General features: G+C 48.8%; 1 protein-coding gene across 1 annotated transcript; it reads right to left on the bottom strand.

The window, feature by feature from the left end:
- Positions 1–508: 508 nt before the first annotated feature.
- Positions 509–7,427, bottom strand: LOC142588136 (sulfotransferase 1B1-like). Its single transcript, XM_075699623.1, has 2 exons — positions 6,851–7,427; positions 509–3,403 (listed from the first exon to the last, which is right to left on the bottom strand). The coding sequence occupies exons 1-2, from the start codon at positions 6,853–6,855 to the stop codon at positions 2,536–2,538; spliced, it is 873 nt and encodes a 290-aa protein (XP_075555738.1). The 5' UTR covers positions 6,856–7,427; the 3' UTR covers positions 509–2,535.
- Between the last annotated feature and the right edge of the window lie 9,188 nt (positions 7,428–16,615).

Raw genomic sequence — 16,615 nt, forward strand, 5'->3', positions numbered from 1 at the left:
AGTAATGACGCTTGTTTTCCTCGCGCAGTAACGGCGGATGCTGAGCGTCGACCGCTGTTTGGAATTGTATGCAGCAACGGTCTCCGACGGCGAGGGGAACGTCACGTAAATCACAGCCTTTGTGCAGAAAGTGAGAAGAAAGAAGGGTGAACATGAAGCCTAGCAAGGAGGGGGGGGGGGGGGCAATGTCTGTGCTATAGTGTTTGTTTAATATCACAAGAACGCTAGAAGAGTGCAAGTCTCGGAAAATATTTGAAGGCAATGTCGGCTTGTCGTTACAGCGGATTACTCTCTAATACGAAAAAACAAAAGCGAAGACAGCTTAAACCAGGCCAAACCATCGAAGTGGTGCGACATCGTAATGGCTGCAGAAATTCAAAAGTTCTAGACGTTGCTATAGGTACAAAAATATGTGTATATGCGCACAGGTATTAAGGCTATCGCGTTAACATCGGTTATATATATATATATATATATATATATATCGCCTTGCTCGATGACACAGGAGTGAGTGAATAAAATTTTATTGGGTCCAGCAAAACGCGATAAAACGCGCACCCGGCTAATCCCACGACGGGACTGACAGATGTATATCCTGCCGGCCCGATCGCGGGCGCGCTGGACGGCCCGGATTTGGTCCTCAAAAACGGGACTTCTCAGGAGCGCGTCCCACTCTTCCTTCGTGAACGTATAGAGCCCAGCGACCCGCACTCCCAGAGCATGCGAGGCAGAGTAGCAGCCTCACCACAGGCCACGCAAGAACAATTCGGGTAAATCTCGGGACATGTGCTGTTAAGCGACGTCGGATTTGGGTTGGAGTTAGTTTGCAAGAAAGAGTCTGCACGTGACCGCCTGCGGCCTGCTTAGCTTGGAGTGATGCGGCGGGAGAACCCTTCTCTCTAAGTAAAAGAATTTAGTTAGTGACTTCATTGTGCGTGATAGGAGCGTCTCTGTGTCCGGGGAGCGAGTCGCCCGATCCGAGGGCAGCGCGGTCGGCAAAGTCACGCGCAGCCTCGTGGGCAGACTCGTTGAGGTTCAGAGGAACCCCCTCAATCACCCCGACGTGGGCAGGGAACCAAAGGATGGAGTGTACGGAGCTGTCGCCAGGTTCGGCGCCTTTCATAATTTGAACTACCTGCCGGGCTACCCGACCTTTCTGAATGACACACGGTATATGCGGGTTATATTGCCAGATCATTCTATCACTAAACTTGCTCATACCTTGTCATACATTTCTGACAAAGTTATTCTTCGGAATTTTAAGAATGACAGTCCACAAACATATGACATGAAACAAAACACCGACAGCGCATGCCTTTTATTTTAAGTCTTCCCAGACTTAAATATTAAAAGTGCGAAGCAATATCAGAAACCTGAAAATTATGTGATTTTTTTGTGGTGCCTGTGCACTACCTCGGGGATCGGCGCACGCAAGAGGCCGCGTTTCTACCAGACACCTATAGCTTCGTGCATAGCGTTCGCCGTCAGTGTTTCCGCGGTAAACACTAAGGTTGCATAATCTGCAGTTGCGGGGAACCGTGAGAAGCTCCAGTCAGGGATCCTTGAATGCTATCGCCTTCCACTCTTAAAGGCGAAGCTCAAACGTCCTCCATTTCTTTTTCTTCTTTGCCAGAAATTGTGACGAACTGTATACAAAGAATCACACCGCAACGAAATCATTTACGCTTTCTATATACACCACTCACGCAACGGAGGCTGCATGGCTGCCAGGATGTCCGAGCAATTGTGTTAAAAAACGCGGCAAACCATTTCCCAATATTCGTCGGTATACACTGCGTGTCCTAGGCACAAAATAAAAAAAAAATATTGGGCAGAATTTCCTCAGGGAGTTATCTGAATGATGCGTATAAGCATTTCATATAGCAACCACGTGGTGTTGAACGCTCGCACTCGACACTGCTGGTAATCGTAGCACTACTCGGCGGCTGCGGCCGTTTTGGCAACATTACGATAAATGCGACGGCGCTGCAGCGACCCCCAAAGCGTTTGCGGAAGGCGGCTCAACGTGAACTGACGATGCAGGCAAACTACTGCAGGTGGCCGCGCCAAGTGCGCTGATTACGTTCCGATCCGAAACTACGGCTGCCCCACAGTTCTGGCTTACTAAAGGTGTGCCCATGGTGCGTGCCTTTTCGCACACGTCACGTGGTCAGGTAGACGCGCTCGTGCACCTGCTCGCGCATTCGTCGTCGTCTTCTTCCACAGATGGCGAAAAACACTGCTGCTGGCTCTCTCTCGAAAGCGATCGTCCTACGCGAAGGACGGACGGACGAACGGACAGTTTTCTCGTTGGGTATAACCATGAAAATGCTTACGCATTTAAAAGCCGTCTCGATCGCCACGACATTTCTTACGACCAAACACCCCACTCGTAGCAGCACAAAAAAAAGAAAAGAAAACAATGCGTCAGTCGCCACATTTCATAAAACAGAGCACCGTACATTTGGCGGTCTCGAAGGCACACCACATCCCGCCCGTTCTTGCCTTTGACATCCCCCCCCCTTCTTGTCCCGATCACTGCAGAAAGTCCGCCCACACTCCGACGAGCTCCGTTCCCGCTAGCTTCTCCTTCGTCATGTCCGACAGGACGCGGTGCTGTTGCTTCGAGAAGTACTCCCGGTAGCAGCCGACCTTCCCCTTCAAGACCTCCTCCTCCAGGTCGCTGCGGCCGGCCACGGTGGCCTCGAGCCCCGTGTCCCTGGCCACCTGAGTGACCAGGTCCGCGTCGGTGCGTATGTCCAGGAAGTCCGCGATCAGCTTCACGCTGCCCAGCGGGTCCCTCCGCATCGTCTCGTAGCACAGCAGCAGCACCCTGGGGTCGTCCTTGCGGTCGTACCAGGACAGGACGTGGTCGAAGTAGTCCCCGAACGCCACCTCTCCCCTGGTGAAGCACTCGAAGAAGTCGGCGAAGGTCCCTTCGTAGCTCTTGCCCAGGTGGACGTAGTTGGAGGCGCACACGTCGAAAGGGTTTCTCAGCACGACCACGTGCCTCGCCTCGGGACTGGCGGGGCTGAACGCGTACGGCAGGTGGTGCTTGACGAGTCGCGGAGCGCCTTGCCTCGCGCAAACGGTGTCGGCGTCGACGATCTCTATGCAGGGGAACTCCTTGGTCAGGAGCGTGTGGAAGTCCGGCAGGGGCGAACCCGGGTGGAGCAGGGACCAGATGATGTACTGGGCGCGCGTGGAGCAGGACCGGGGATAGGAGCCGACGAATATGTCTCCCGGCAGGGGTTTGAACCAGAGGACCTTGCGGATCTTCTCGCGGTCGAACTCGTTCTGTTGCAGCAGCAGTCCCTGGACGTTGAAGAGGCCCACCTTCTTGTAGGAGACGTCCGAGCGCCGGTCCTCGGGAGGCGGAGGGGAGTTACTGTGTTCGTCGGCCCTGGAAGTATAGTGTATACGTGCGAGAATGCTGTTTTCCAGAGACACTGAAAAGACCATAAAGGGTGGGTATCTTTTTTTTTTTGACCGTTAACAAAATTTACCGTAATCGCCCATGCCATGGATGTAGCCCAATCCTACATATTCAGCTAGATTAGTCTGCGCGGCAAACATTACTTAAACGTGAAATCAATCAATCTTCATTATTAGCGATAGAGCAGAAGCGATACATGTGGAATAATGAATCGAACCGTAATAGAGTGATTCTAAAAATTCTGCTAATTGCCTCTGAAACTAATTACATTACGACACATATCGCAATTTAAGAGCTGTATAACCGCTGAGTCCGCAATGCCTACTTTCGTGGAACTAATTCTGAGGATGACATCAGTTTCAAGATATGCGTTTCCAAAGTATGCGACGAAGTGCATTAGTGTTTCGGCTATTTTTGAGCGGCAATGCACGAAACGGCATCTGGCTTAAACAGTGTAAGTGGAACGACGGTGCATTTTCACCGAAATTTGATGGCACTGATCTCAAAACTGGCGCAAATTTCAAAATTTGTTCCGGATGCGCCTAGTGAAATCAACGAGCTCTAATTCGTAAGTTGCCATATGCGCACTAAAGTACGTGAATATAGTGTCGGCGTCGACGACCTCGTCGCAGGTTACGTGAATACAAGTAGTTTAATAAAAGATTCTATTGGTGAAGTGTTGTTTATTATTCAATTGTGCATACTGAATTCCTCCGCATGTCCGCCTTTTTTGAGTAATGCGGCTCAAAGAGTGGATTTGTGCTATGCCTCAGAAAATTTTGTTAACGAAGAATTTGAAATTCTGTCTACCCCGAAAAAAAAAAAAGCTGTTATAACGCCAAGTTGCTGCGTGCATGGCAGACGAACGAAAGGGTGCTAGAGGCATTATCGCCTAAATGTGATTTGCACAGGATAACTCATAGATAGAACACGTTTTACACGTTCCATATTAGGGTGACTTCGAGATTTCGTCTTTACAACAGAAAAGTGATCGATGTCACGCCTAACGCAGATATGTAACAAAACATTATATTGGAAGGCTTTAATTCCCAAACTTAAGGTTTCATAAGGGGTAAGGCGGTGTAATTTTAGGGTATCTGGTGATCCATTTCGACAGCAAGAATGTAGGTGATGGACACGGACGAAAAAAAAAACGATATGCCTTGCATTTTTCCGCACTAGTATATCAGCTGGATGTCAAGACGTCATAAACGTTTCAGTACTAATGAGGGTTTAAACGTGAAACTAATAACCAAGCAGACTTGGGGAATTGAGACCCCCTCCAGTTCTCGAGATGCGCCCGCCAAGAGTGATTCCTAAGAGGAGCGTCATTATTGTATATATATTCGCCCCCTCCCCAACTTGCGGACGCAGTACGTTCACCTGTTCCACGTATATCTATGCTCTGCCGGAAAAAAAAAAAAACACCACGTGGAACGCTGATGCGTTTCCGCGGTATATGTCTCGGCAAATGGACATCTGGAAAGTGCTGCCGTTAAGATTTCTGCTGAGAGAAGGTTCCTTGAACCACAGACCGCTCTCTGCTCCGCAATTCTATATTGTGCGCAAAACATCTAACTTAAGTTAATGATTGAATATTTGCATTTAACAAAGCAATCGCCGAATATAGCGAGATTTATAACTTCCGGCGGCACGAATATTGTGTTACTGAAAAAAAAAAAAGCACCTCCTTATGTTTCCTGCGTGTGCTCACCCTTTTGTTTTTCTGAATTTGAGAATTTAATCCTGCAGTTTGCCCAAACACAGTTGCACTTTAAAAAAAAACTCGTTCACCTTTGTTTCTGGCCGTTAAGAGTACATTTGAACAAAAAGCAATTCAGTACATTTAAGGTCAAGCTTATAATTGTAGCGATTATTTATTATTTACCTCACTGAACAATTCAGTCGGAAAACTCGCGGTAGCCTATGGAACATGTTACTCTAGGCTAAGCGGTAAGTTTCCTGCCATGAAAGCACTATTTTGAGACATCAAACTCAGCGTTGCATAATTTATAAAATAATAAGTTGGACATATTGCAAAGTTGAGAATCTTGGTCAAATACGTGTCGCATACTTTAGGAACATTTTCAAAGAATAGGGGCCAATTGTTACATAATGTGTTTTTTTCAAGCATAACAAAACAAGCTCGACTGTGATTGTCGTTGTTTAATGGGCCGCGGGTGTCTTGCTCACGAAAACCTTTATTAAATTCAATTAAATTCTGGGGTTATTGCGTGCCAGAACCCCGATCTGATTATGAGGCATTCTGTGGTGGGGCGACTGCGGAATAATTTCGACCACCCGGGGTTACGTAGCGCGCACCCGATGGTCGGGACAGGGGCGTTTCTTGTTTCTCGCTCCCCAGCTAAATGCGACCACCGAGGCCGGAATTAGATCTCGTGCTCAGCAGCGCAACACCAAAGCCACTAAGCAACCACGGCAGGGGCGAAAATAGTTCCTGGCGTTAAGGTACAGTTGTTTCTGGCGCTAAGTTGTAACACTCAGCAAGAGTTAAGTTTCACTCTAGCTGGAGTGTCACAACCGACCCGCTCTTCATCGTTCACCTGGGACTATCAAGTCAATCCAACCACCACGATATCGAGAACTCTACGCTAGCCACAATAACCATTAATTCAACTAAGCGCTCATGCATTCTTTTCCTTTTCTTTTTCCTCATACAGGCAGAACTTCTATATATGCAGAAATGCGCATGATGTTTGTATAACCTGCAATAAATCTGAATGTCATTTGCACAGCTACGTCTTCGCCTATTCACTGCTAATGTTACAAGCCCCCAACCGAACATTAAAGCTGCGCTTCCGCAGTCTTAGAGCCACGCTTATATCCCCAGCCTTACGGCATACGTACTAGGTAAGAGCAGGCGTTCTGGTTGCTGTCCATGGGAAAATAAAAAAGAACTGTCCGCGGCGGGTGCCCAGACCCACTTAAAAGACGCCGGACTCAAATCTTGTTGATTTGAAATAAAAGGTTACGCTCTCTCTGCCCCGCAACAACAACATGTTGCCGAATGTTTTTTGGTGCAGCAAAAACGGGTAAAAAGGGGTGGAGAGGGTGGGGATTCCGTTCTGGCGTTACGAGTTGGCAAACAAACGTATCTACATGCCTTGAGTGATACTGCCATTTGATATCATTAACAAAAATAGCAACATTCATTTCTGATACTAAGGGGAATGGTAGCACATAGTTGTTGGAAAATAACAATTTACTGTGACAATGTTAATGTGAGAACCTAAAAGTACGCAACGTTTTTCTTTATTTTTTTTTCTAACTGGGTTACTGAATATAAGTAACATTCGAATGTAGCAGACCGTGAGTCCGAGCAACATGAAAAATGGCAACGTAAAGGCAGCGGTGTAATTTACAAAAAGAAGCAGGAGTTAACGTTATACTTACGGCATCCTTTCGAAGCGTCGCGCCAATAGGCGACCACGGAGACCGACGTAAATATTCCGAGCAGCTCAAGGCGTCAGTCGCTCGTGCCGGGGGCAGTATCGCGAACGCGCACCAGACGCTCTTCTCGAGTAATCGCCCAGCGACGGAAAGGCGAGCGCGCAGAGCCCGGCGCGATTGGCTACGAGCCCCAATGTCACCCAACGTCTCACCAGCCTTGGCGCAAAGAAGAAAAAGAAAGCGCGTCGTTGAGCGACCGGGCGTCTCAGCGGGCGCGGGATAAGGAAATGAGAAAGAGATAGAAAGAAAAATCAAGTTACACACACATAACAACGAATTGAGAGTCACGTCAGCCCAAAGGGGGCACGTGTTACGAGGGCATTGGTGGGTAGGGTCTCTATACACCGACGCGTCCGGAGAAGCCGGCCGCGGATAAGCACAACTCTCTCTTACAGTTTTCTACTGCACCGCCGCCACTCGACGCGTCGACCCAGGCGATCACTCTACACTGGCGTGATGCTGGCGCGGGCCGAGCGTATGCTCCCCGGGGAGGGCTCGCGAAGAAAAAATGGCGACGGTCCGCTCACGCGTCGTCCCGCAGAGGTCGTGTTTTACGACGAGGGGGGGTTGAACCGCACCTCTTATCTCGACGGGGCTTTCTAGAGCGCTGTCCTCAGCGCTGACAAGACGAGGGGGAGGATTCGATCTCTTCCCCTCTCCAGACGGCAAGATAAGGGCGCTGCGCTCCTACAGCGTCGTGAAGCGCTGTCCCGTCGTCTGCTCCTGCTGAGCGAAGCAGACGACGGAGCTTTGACGTCATCTGCACATTTCGCGCTGCGGACTGTCTACGTGCAATATGGTCGCGGTATTGCCACCTGGCCATCACCAATTGAAATGTTACAATAGAAGCGAAATATTTCAGCAGAAGCTGAGAATGATTCTGCGTTTACTTTAGCGGTAGACGAAAGTCAGGTGTCTGCATTTCTGTGGGTACGGCTCCGATAACACTGGCCGCGGTAAAGGTGAGAAGCTAGACAACGGAGTGGGTGCGGAAAGGGCTTGCTAAGAGCAGCGGAGAATCCCCGCACGCCTGAGGTACTTCACCGGTGGAAAACGAGGCCGTCATTCTTCGGGTGTTTCCATAGGCGTTGGGCCTCCAAAGTAGAGACCAAGCCTAATAGAGAGTTTTAGAATTGGGGGCGCAAGGCTCTGGGCCCCCAAGCCGCGTTGCGTCGGTTGCTCTTGGGTCTAGGTGAGCAGCAGAGTTTGAGGATTGGGTCGAACGCAGACAGCGTTGGGTTGAGCGCTCGGGGCGCCGCAGTGTGGAAAATAGAAAGTTGCTTGAAAAAAAAAAAAAAAACAAAATGAACCTCTTTTCTTATAAGTGAAAACGAACAGAATGCATTTTTGAGCAAAAAGAACGAACAATAAAATGTAAGAAACTGTGTTAGTACCGGTTAGCATTACGAATTAAGTGTGCGATTCTAAGCCAAGCAAAGCCAATCGAAGCCAAGTGCTCTTAGTTGGTGTTTTCTTGTGACGCGCTGCGAAAAAACTGCGAGTTCACCCGCGTGAAATGGCGAAAATCAGTCGAAGTAAATAAAGTTTGCTCTGCGACCATCTGCTGTACGCCATCGCTGTCACCCGCGAGGGCGGCCCAAGACGGCTTGGGGGCCCACGCTAGTTTTCGATTCTTGGGTCTTGGGTTAACGTGAACGCAAGAACCCAAGACTGGCTTGGGTTCTGCGCATGCGTACTTGTGGCGCGCAATTTTCTTGGGTCCCCAAGCCGCTTGGGCCCCCAATTCTAAAACTCTCTAACGATTCGGTGACGATCTGGCGAGGACAAGCGTGATGTGTTCCCACTGCAAGGTCCAAGCGCAAAAGGCGCAGAACACACGACGTGCACATGTTAAACCTATGCACGGTAAGAATAGAATGCCGTGGCAAATACAGCGCTGTCGAAATCGGAGAATTCGTATCTATGAGCCACCAAATTACGTTCTCAAATTGGCGTGGCGTCATGGTGGAGGCAAACTTCTTGCAATATCGGTGTTTCTCGGGGACTGTCTTTTGGAGCGCGTAGGCACAGAGGGGGCAGTTGAAGTGCAATTCGAGGACAGCACTCATGGTACCTATGATCAATCAATCAATCAATCAATCAATCAGTGATGTCAACATGATGTCACGGCTTTCTTGGTATTTTCGCACCTGTGGCTCGTTTCTAGGCAGGATGCTTCGCAACCAGTTGTCAGTTCTTTATTCTTTCTGTCTACACCCTTTCCCCTTCCCGCAACGCCGAGTAGCAGGTCAAAACATTGATTCAGGCCGACCTCTCAGCTTTTCTATCAAAATAAGTACCTCTCCTCCTCAATATTTGCCAGTTTGTTAGAGCCTCGTTTTTCTAACGCAATGCCAGCTTTCCATAGCAAACAAGTGACTAAGCTCCAGAGGAGGCTGTTGCAATCAAAAACGTCACACGAAACGGGTGCTATATACGCGTCTTTCGTTTACTTCGTACCTTCTGGCTTACCGAGAACGACCTGCTTGCGATTCCGGAAGCGTAAGCTTTAACATTTCCCCCTTGGCGTTCATTTAGAGAATTTCATCGCCCTATGTACAGCGAGTGCTGTACCAGCGCGTATCTCCCGCGTGATCTCTTCTCTTTCTCGTTGCATGTCTGGGATAATTCATTCCGTTCCTCGTCGACAGGGGAGCATGTAACGATGATGCTGTCACGTATACCGCGCTACAGAAGCTATCGATTTTCCACAGCGTCGACCTTCGATTCGCATATTTTATTCACGAGGGGAGCGGGTCGCTCGCCACAGGACGCGCATCTCGCACTATCGTGGCTTATCGCAATGCGACCGCTCCACGGAAGCGGCCGCGCGTCGAGGTTACGCCACAGACTCGCCAGCTGCCAAGGCTTGGCACGCCTCAGCCTCCTTGACATTGATCACGTGACGAAGCGGCCTTACGCAAGAGTTCTTGCGAACTACCTCTCCCTCATACGGAAAAATGAATGCGTTCTTGTCTTTGAGTGAAAAATGAGTAGGTTGCACTGCACTGAAACTGATTATCAAGAACGAAACTTGAAAAGTATATGCGAGCGACAAGGAAGCGTGGTATAACGCTTTTCTGTGACGAGGACTCTATGCTTGTTGTTGTTGTTGTTGTTGTTGTTGTTGTTGTTGTTGTTGTTGTTGTTGTTGTTGTTGTTGTTGTTGTTGTTGTTGTTGGTGGTGGTGGTGGTGGTGGTGTGTGTGTGTGTGTGTGTGTGTGTGTGTGTAGTGTGTGTGTGTGTGTGTGTGTGTGTGTGTGTGTGTGTGTGTGTGTGTGTGTGTGTGTGTGTGTGTGTGTGTGTGTGTGTGTGTGTGTGTGTGTGTGTGTGTGTCTTGCGCTGTGTAACCACCATGTTGTCGTTGTGATTCCTGTTGCTTCGGCACGTTGCACGAAGGCGATTGGCCACGCAGAAGGGGAACCTATAAACACACAGCCCAGAATGAAATAATTTCTAGAATTAAATAGCATAACGATAAAGATGAAGCAAACATGGCAGAAGATGAGAATTTAAAAAACGCAGTAATGGCGACATGAAGTTTGTTCCGTGCTCTACTACCCCGCCCCCTCTCCCTGAGATTTTTTCGTGGTTTAACTTTTTGGGTAATACTAAAATACATACATGCCTCCGCAGCGACTAGCTGTTGCCGAAATTTTTCATACACTGTAACTTCCCTTATATTACTTCCCTCTTCTTCCTTTGCTCATACCTTCTCTTCTACAAGACCACCTCAGCGCTTCCCGGCGGCCCGACTTGCACAGTCTCACTTACCCGTTCCTTCGTGTCCTAATTTCTTTTTTTCAGCTTTCACCCCTTGGCGGCTCGTTTATCGGTTCCCGATGCTTTCCCTGTCCATAGCCCGCTCGAGAAAGTATTCGCCTGTATGGACCGCTCTTGACGGCTTCGCGAGTCCCTGGGAAAAACGCGTAAGCCTCTTTCTATGGCAGTGACGAGCCATCTGCGGTCATTTGCGGAACAATGAAAAACCGACACATTGTCACTCCTCCCCCGTTCTCCGGGTCCTACATCAGAAAAAAACAAGCCCACGCAAACATTGAGGGATAGCCGCGATTGTGGTGAGAGGAAGACATTTAAAGCAATTCCACAAGGCGGCGAACACACACCATCAAAGCATAATTGATACCGCCGGTGACTTGCGGTTGTAAAATTATTTATTAGAGCGATGCTAGGCGCAAGCTCCTGCATTGAGCGTCGGCGTGCCTCGCCATCCCTCCTAACCGAGCGAACGAGCACAGCGAATGATGAAAGAGCAAACGCGAAGCGCAGCTGGTGATGAAAGACCGCGATAGCGAAGAGAGCGCGAGGAGGAAAACGGAGGAGGAGGGTGCAGCGGTACCATGAGGCGGAAAGGGGAGGAGGAGGGTATGATGAAAGCGTAAGAATAAAAGCGTAGAGCCGCGCAAGACGGGTTCTGCGGCGACGATGGCTGCGAGATAGCTCCAGGCTGGCGCGCTTCATTTAGCACGTCAGACCTTTGGAAAAGCGCTGCATGAGCGAAGGTCTGTCTGCGGCGGTTGCTGGGAATCACGCCCACGCGTCACCCACGCGCTGCCTCTCGCGATCTCCCGATTAGGGAGGCCGTCACGCCACACTTCGTTCCGCTTGGCACTTGCCGCACAAGACAGATTATCCGTGTCACCCAATATATCGCGAAATGAAAACACATGCAGAGCTGCGCTCATATTTCGCATTAGGGAATATCGCATTCGTCGGTGAATTTTTTGTGATATGAACTATGTGAACTATGAACTACTGCCCATATGAGGTAATTCGCGAACGATCCGGCAAGTATGGTGCAGCTCCTCTGCAATAATGTTTTAGCATTGCGGTGTGGCGAAAACAGAGGAGCATAAACTTGTGTTCTCATCGATAAGCACGGCAAGGCTATTTATTTTACATTGTTGGTGACTGATATCTCGTGTAACTTTATGCTAAAACACGAGTATATAGACACATTTCTGTGAACCACACGATTCCGAAGAAACTTCTCGCCAAGCAGTAATGTGTGAACGGTAACAAAAAGATATGAGCGTCAGGCTGTTTTGTTTCTTTGCGTGTAAACATTTATACCTTTCTTATATCGCGGTTACACTATGTTATTATGTCAGAAGCTGTCGGTAGACAACCATCGGTATCTGGTCAAAGACAGAGATAACTTTGCGAAGCACTTAACGTATGCACAAATAATGGGTCTGAACGTCCAACAAAGCGCCAACAAAATGTAATTGTATCTATCATCACCATTTCCGGTAACTGCATGCATTCATCTACATAGAAATTGCAACTTGGCGTTCGGAGCTGCAACGAAAAACACATTTCGCTGACTGTGGAGAACTATTTTGCTCACAGCTTCTACTATATAGGCACACTACCGGCATGGCAAAGGCAGTTTACGTTTCGTTCATGAAACACAGCCTGCGGTGTCCCCGGCATCGGTTGTGTTATAACCCAAACTTTTATTCCTTGCCTTAACCAGAAATTTAGTTTAACACAGCAATTTATTTTTACTTGTTTAGGTACAACTAATCTATAAGCACCCTCTAATTATTATATGCGAGCCATGTTCTTGATTCACACACGAAAATAAGCCAATATATATCTTTCAAAATGGCCGCCGTTCTACACATAATTCCTCCCCCCTCACCCCGGAAGAAAGCTTCTGGGTACGACCCCGCGCGGGAAAGACGAGTCGCCGTCTTTGATAAGCGGACGGTCCCGAACGAAAGTCAGTGACCATCCAGTACAATGGTATCGCTTAATAAAAAAAAAAACTCATCGACAATATTGCAACAGTGCTGACATTTCTCGCCTGCTGCTGTTTAAAGCTCGCGACACCGTTTCTGAAGGTTGTTCTTGCTTTCAGTAAGGAGACCTAGAGCTCAGCGCCAGCAGCATGGACAAAAACGGGTAAGTTTGACGCATCCACATAACACAAAATTTCATGAAGGCACTGAAGTGTTCGGCAGACACCCTGACATTACAAGTGAGGCTTTTTTTTTTTTGTTAAGCTATAAAAATTGCGCATTGAAGGACATCACAGATAGAACGTATAGCCCGCGGGAGAGTTGCACATGGAGAATATTGATTATTTGTCTTACGCCAGACAAGTGGCCGACCTTGACACTTCTAACCTTTAGGTTCCACATTGCCCTTGGCGCTGATCGTACAATAACACAATATAATCGAGTGAATAAATGATCCCGCAAAGACCAATTTGGGAACTCTCCGGCCATAGGACTTTGACTGCATTCGAAACTGCTGTCCTCGTTCTAGCGTTGCTGGTAAAGTACCTGCCCTGGTCAGGGGATGGTAGACTTCCTTCCCAAAAAACTTGTATGCTGTTTAGAGTTATTGAGTTTTCTCCGTAACCTCGTGCTACATTCAGGTAGGCGTCAACTTCCTTTTCAGAACTCCGTCCGTCCGTCCGTCCGTCCGTCCGTCTGTCTGTCTGTCTGTCTGTCTGTCTGTCTGTCTGTCTGTCTGTCTGTCTGTCTGTCTGTCTGTCTGTCTGTCTGTCTGTCTGTCTGTCTGTCTGTCTGTCTGTCCGTCCGTCCGTCCGTCCGTCCGTCCGTCCGTCCGTCCGTCCGTCCGTCCGTCCGTCCGTCCGTCCGTCCGTCCGTCCGTCCGTCCGTCTGTCTGTCTGTCTGTCTGTCTGTCTGTCTGTCTGTCTGTCTGTCTGTCTGTCTGTCTGTCCGTCCGTCCGTCCGTCCGTCCGTCCGTCCGTCCGTCCGTCTGTCTGTCTGTCTGTCCGTCTGTCTGTCTGTCTGTCTGTCCAACCACCTCCACCCGAGCACTTAGTGCCATCATTTAACAGCGAACCTCGAACTCACTGTGACAGCGTCGATCTGAATTCGGAGTCCCTGCTTCTCCAGGATGACACCGACTTATCGCTCGCGCTCGTGACGTCGCCTCGGGATCGCCCTTGTTTACAAGACCGGTCAGCGTCGACCAAACGACTTCGCCAGACGGCAGTTTATCGCAGGCTTCGAACGACCCGCGTCTGCCCCGACGACTCCGCCGCCCCCCTCCTGGCAACGCTCCAGCCGCAAGTGTGACGCACGCGCAGTGCGCGGTTTATCTTCGTGCCGACCGAGTCGGTCGACCCTTGATCGCTGTGTCCCGTGCACGACGCGCTTACTGACGTAAACGGCCGAACAAGAACAGGACATGCGCCCTTCGCAGTCATGCGTCTTCGAGATTTCTAGAAACTGGCAGTGCCCACACAACACGCAATAAGTGCCACCGCCACTCGAGCACGTAAACACAACGCGCTGACCTTCGGTCAGTGAACGAGAGGGGAAAGTTCACCACCGCCGAGGGTAGTTGGTTTTCCGAGCTGGCTGTGAGAAGCCAACTGGGGACCCTGGACCAGGCCCGACGAGCCGCCGCGGCCAGTGTGGGGCTTTACAAGAGGGCTCCACCCGAGATTAACCACACGGAGTTCCTTCGTACAAAGTTTCTTCTTCTTCTTCTTCTGCTTATTCTTCTTCTTCTTCTTCTTCTTCTTCTTCTTCTTCTTCTTCTTCTTCTTCTTCTTCTTCTTCTTCCGATTCCGAACGATGAGGTCGAGACCAAACTTCTCTTTCTCCGCGAGAGCCATGTCTTGAATGCGCACGTGCGCTTACGAAAAAAAAAAAAATGCGTCAAGGAGAGTTACCTAGCACTTTCGTAACTCCACGGCAGCTGTCCCAACCTGTACACGCTCGACCGCAAGTTTTTCTTGCTAAACCTGCGACGGGCGAATGGAACCGCAAGCGCCGCAGGCACTTGCGATCGGAAATTCTTGTTATTCGAGTGTTTGCAGAAAATATCACGAAAAGTTTGCTGGAGACAGACACTCCAAGGCAAACCACATTCACGTGCTGCACCTCCGCGCCTCTTAGCCCTTCATTCGGGTGCAGCGAAACCACAGGACTCGAATTTTCACTGCCACGTGAATCAGTCCGATTTGTATTTCCCGCCGTAAATTTGCGCGGTAAAGCCAACTCACAAATTTTGCGATGCTGGTTCTGAAATTGAAAATTTATTTTTCGTCCTTAAAAGAAAGATCACCCCTTTTGTAAACTTCCTGTATAAAGATAGTAGCCATGTTCAGGGGTTCTTTTTTTTTTCAAGGAACGTTACAGTTTTCATTCTGCGCTTTAACACAGACCAATATTATGTGTATATTCCAAGTACAGTGTGGTTTTTCAGGGCTGATGGGTAACATTGGGAACAAATTAACTTTCTTTCAGATAACATGTTTTGTGCGCATTCATATCGTCTGTATGACCTTTCATAACAGAGATTTTTTTTTTTTTGCAAGTACCTGGTAGAAAACGCTGTATACTGCCGTCATTTTAAAACCCAATTACAGAGTGGAAAACACGAAAAAAACGCGTGAACTAGTTTCTATTAAGTGAGCCACCTCCCCCAACTAATGTGGCAGTGAGCAACGTGACAATGAGGAAAATACTAGATTTTTGACACTTTTTCCTCGCTCCTTAAAGGGACCCTGAAACACTTTTGACGATTTTCTACAAACTTGCTGAGTCGTTGGAGTAGGTCCTTCTGATCATTAATTGACACATCTAAGTGCTCCGCGTAAAGCGTGTAATTTATTATAAGGTTTTAAAAATGCCCATCGCTGCCGATCACAGCACACTGCTCGGCGGAATATAAAGCCGCCCCTGCCCTATGACCGAAATCACCCATATGACGTCACTGGGGCGAGCTATCCGATTGGCTGACCAGGGCGCGTGACCGATAATTTTTCCAACTTTATGGTAAACAAATCATCTTCGTAATAGTTGGAATGTTAGTTTATTTGTTTCTATAAAAAGAAAGTAACAGAAAGAAAATGCATAAGAACAATTTCTCACTACACTTAAGCACTTCCGGCACACAGCAAGCGTCGTCTGCTTGTGTTACAACGTGCTCCATTTTGACGAGAGCTCCGCGGTCAGATTCGGTCTCAGTCTTTTCGCGAGCACTATGATTCGACTTTGTTGCAAACGTAGCGACTGGCAATATGTCAAGCTCCGACATCGTGTCCCTCTGCAAGGCAGCATACGAGCGAACTGGTTGCTGCGCATCGTACTGCCGCTATCCGATCGGCGCCAGGATTTGCGCGTTTGTGGCCGTCACTTTACACCGAAGATTACTAACGCAATAGCGTTTCGCGAGTCCGGTATTAGGTCAAACGCAAGCGCAAGGGGACAGAGTATGGCCGCTTAACTGCCGTAACGGGATGAGCCATGAGATGAGCAGAAGGGCAAATGTGAATGGTCTGCACGGTGCAGCCACCGGGTGGCACAGAGCTCAACCATACAGAGTAGCAGCAACGAAGTGTATTCTTCTTTGCTGCTGGTGTGTATTTTTCGCAGGAGTGTAATCATCAACACGTTGTTTTTATAAATGTTGAAAATTTTTTCACTTGTATAGAGCAATATTAGGGCTTTGTTTGGTTGGTTAAGCGCTGCGCCAACAACTGTCTGGACCGTGCAGACCGATCAGGTCGCTCACGTACGTCTATGCTAAGGTTCCTTTATCAGCTTGAGTTTATGCCTCCAGTCATTTGCCGAAATGACTAGCTTGCCTGTGGTTACCGGAATACGAGACACGTTCGGCGCTACGACAGAAATAATGTTCGCAACGCACGCTGCTTCGATAGCTCTCGCTTGAGGTCGACGGCCAAGCGACTAG

Source organism: Dermacentor variabilis, chromosome 7, assembly GCF_050947875.1.
Source record: "Dermacentor variabilis isolate Ectoservices chromosome 7, ASM5094787v1, whole genome shotgun sequence".
NCBI lineage: Eukaryota > Metazoa > Arthropoda > Arachnida > Ixodida > Ixodidae > Dermacentor > Dermacentor variabilis.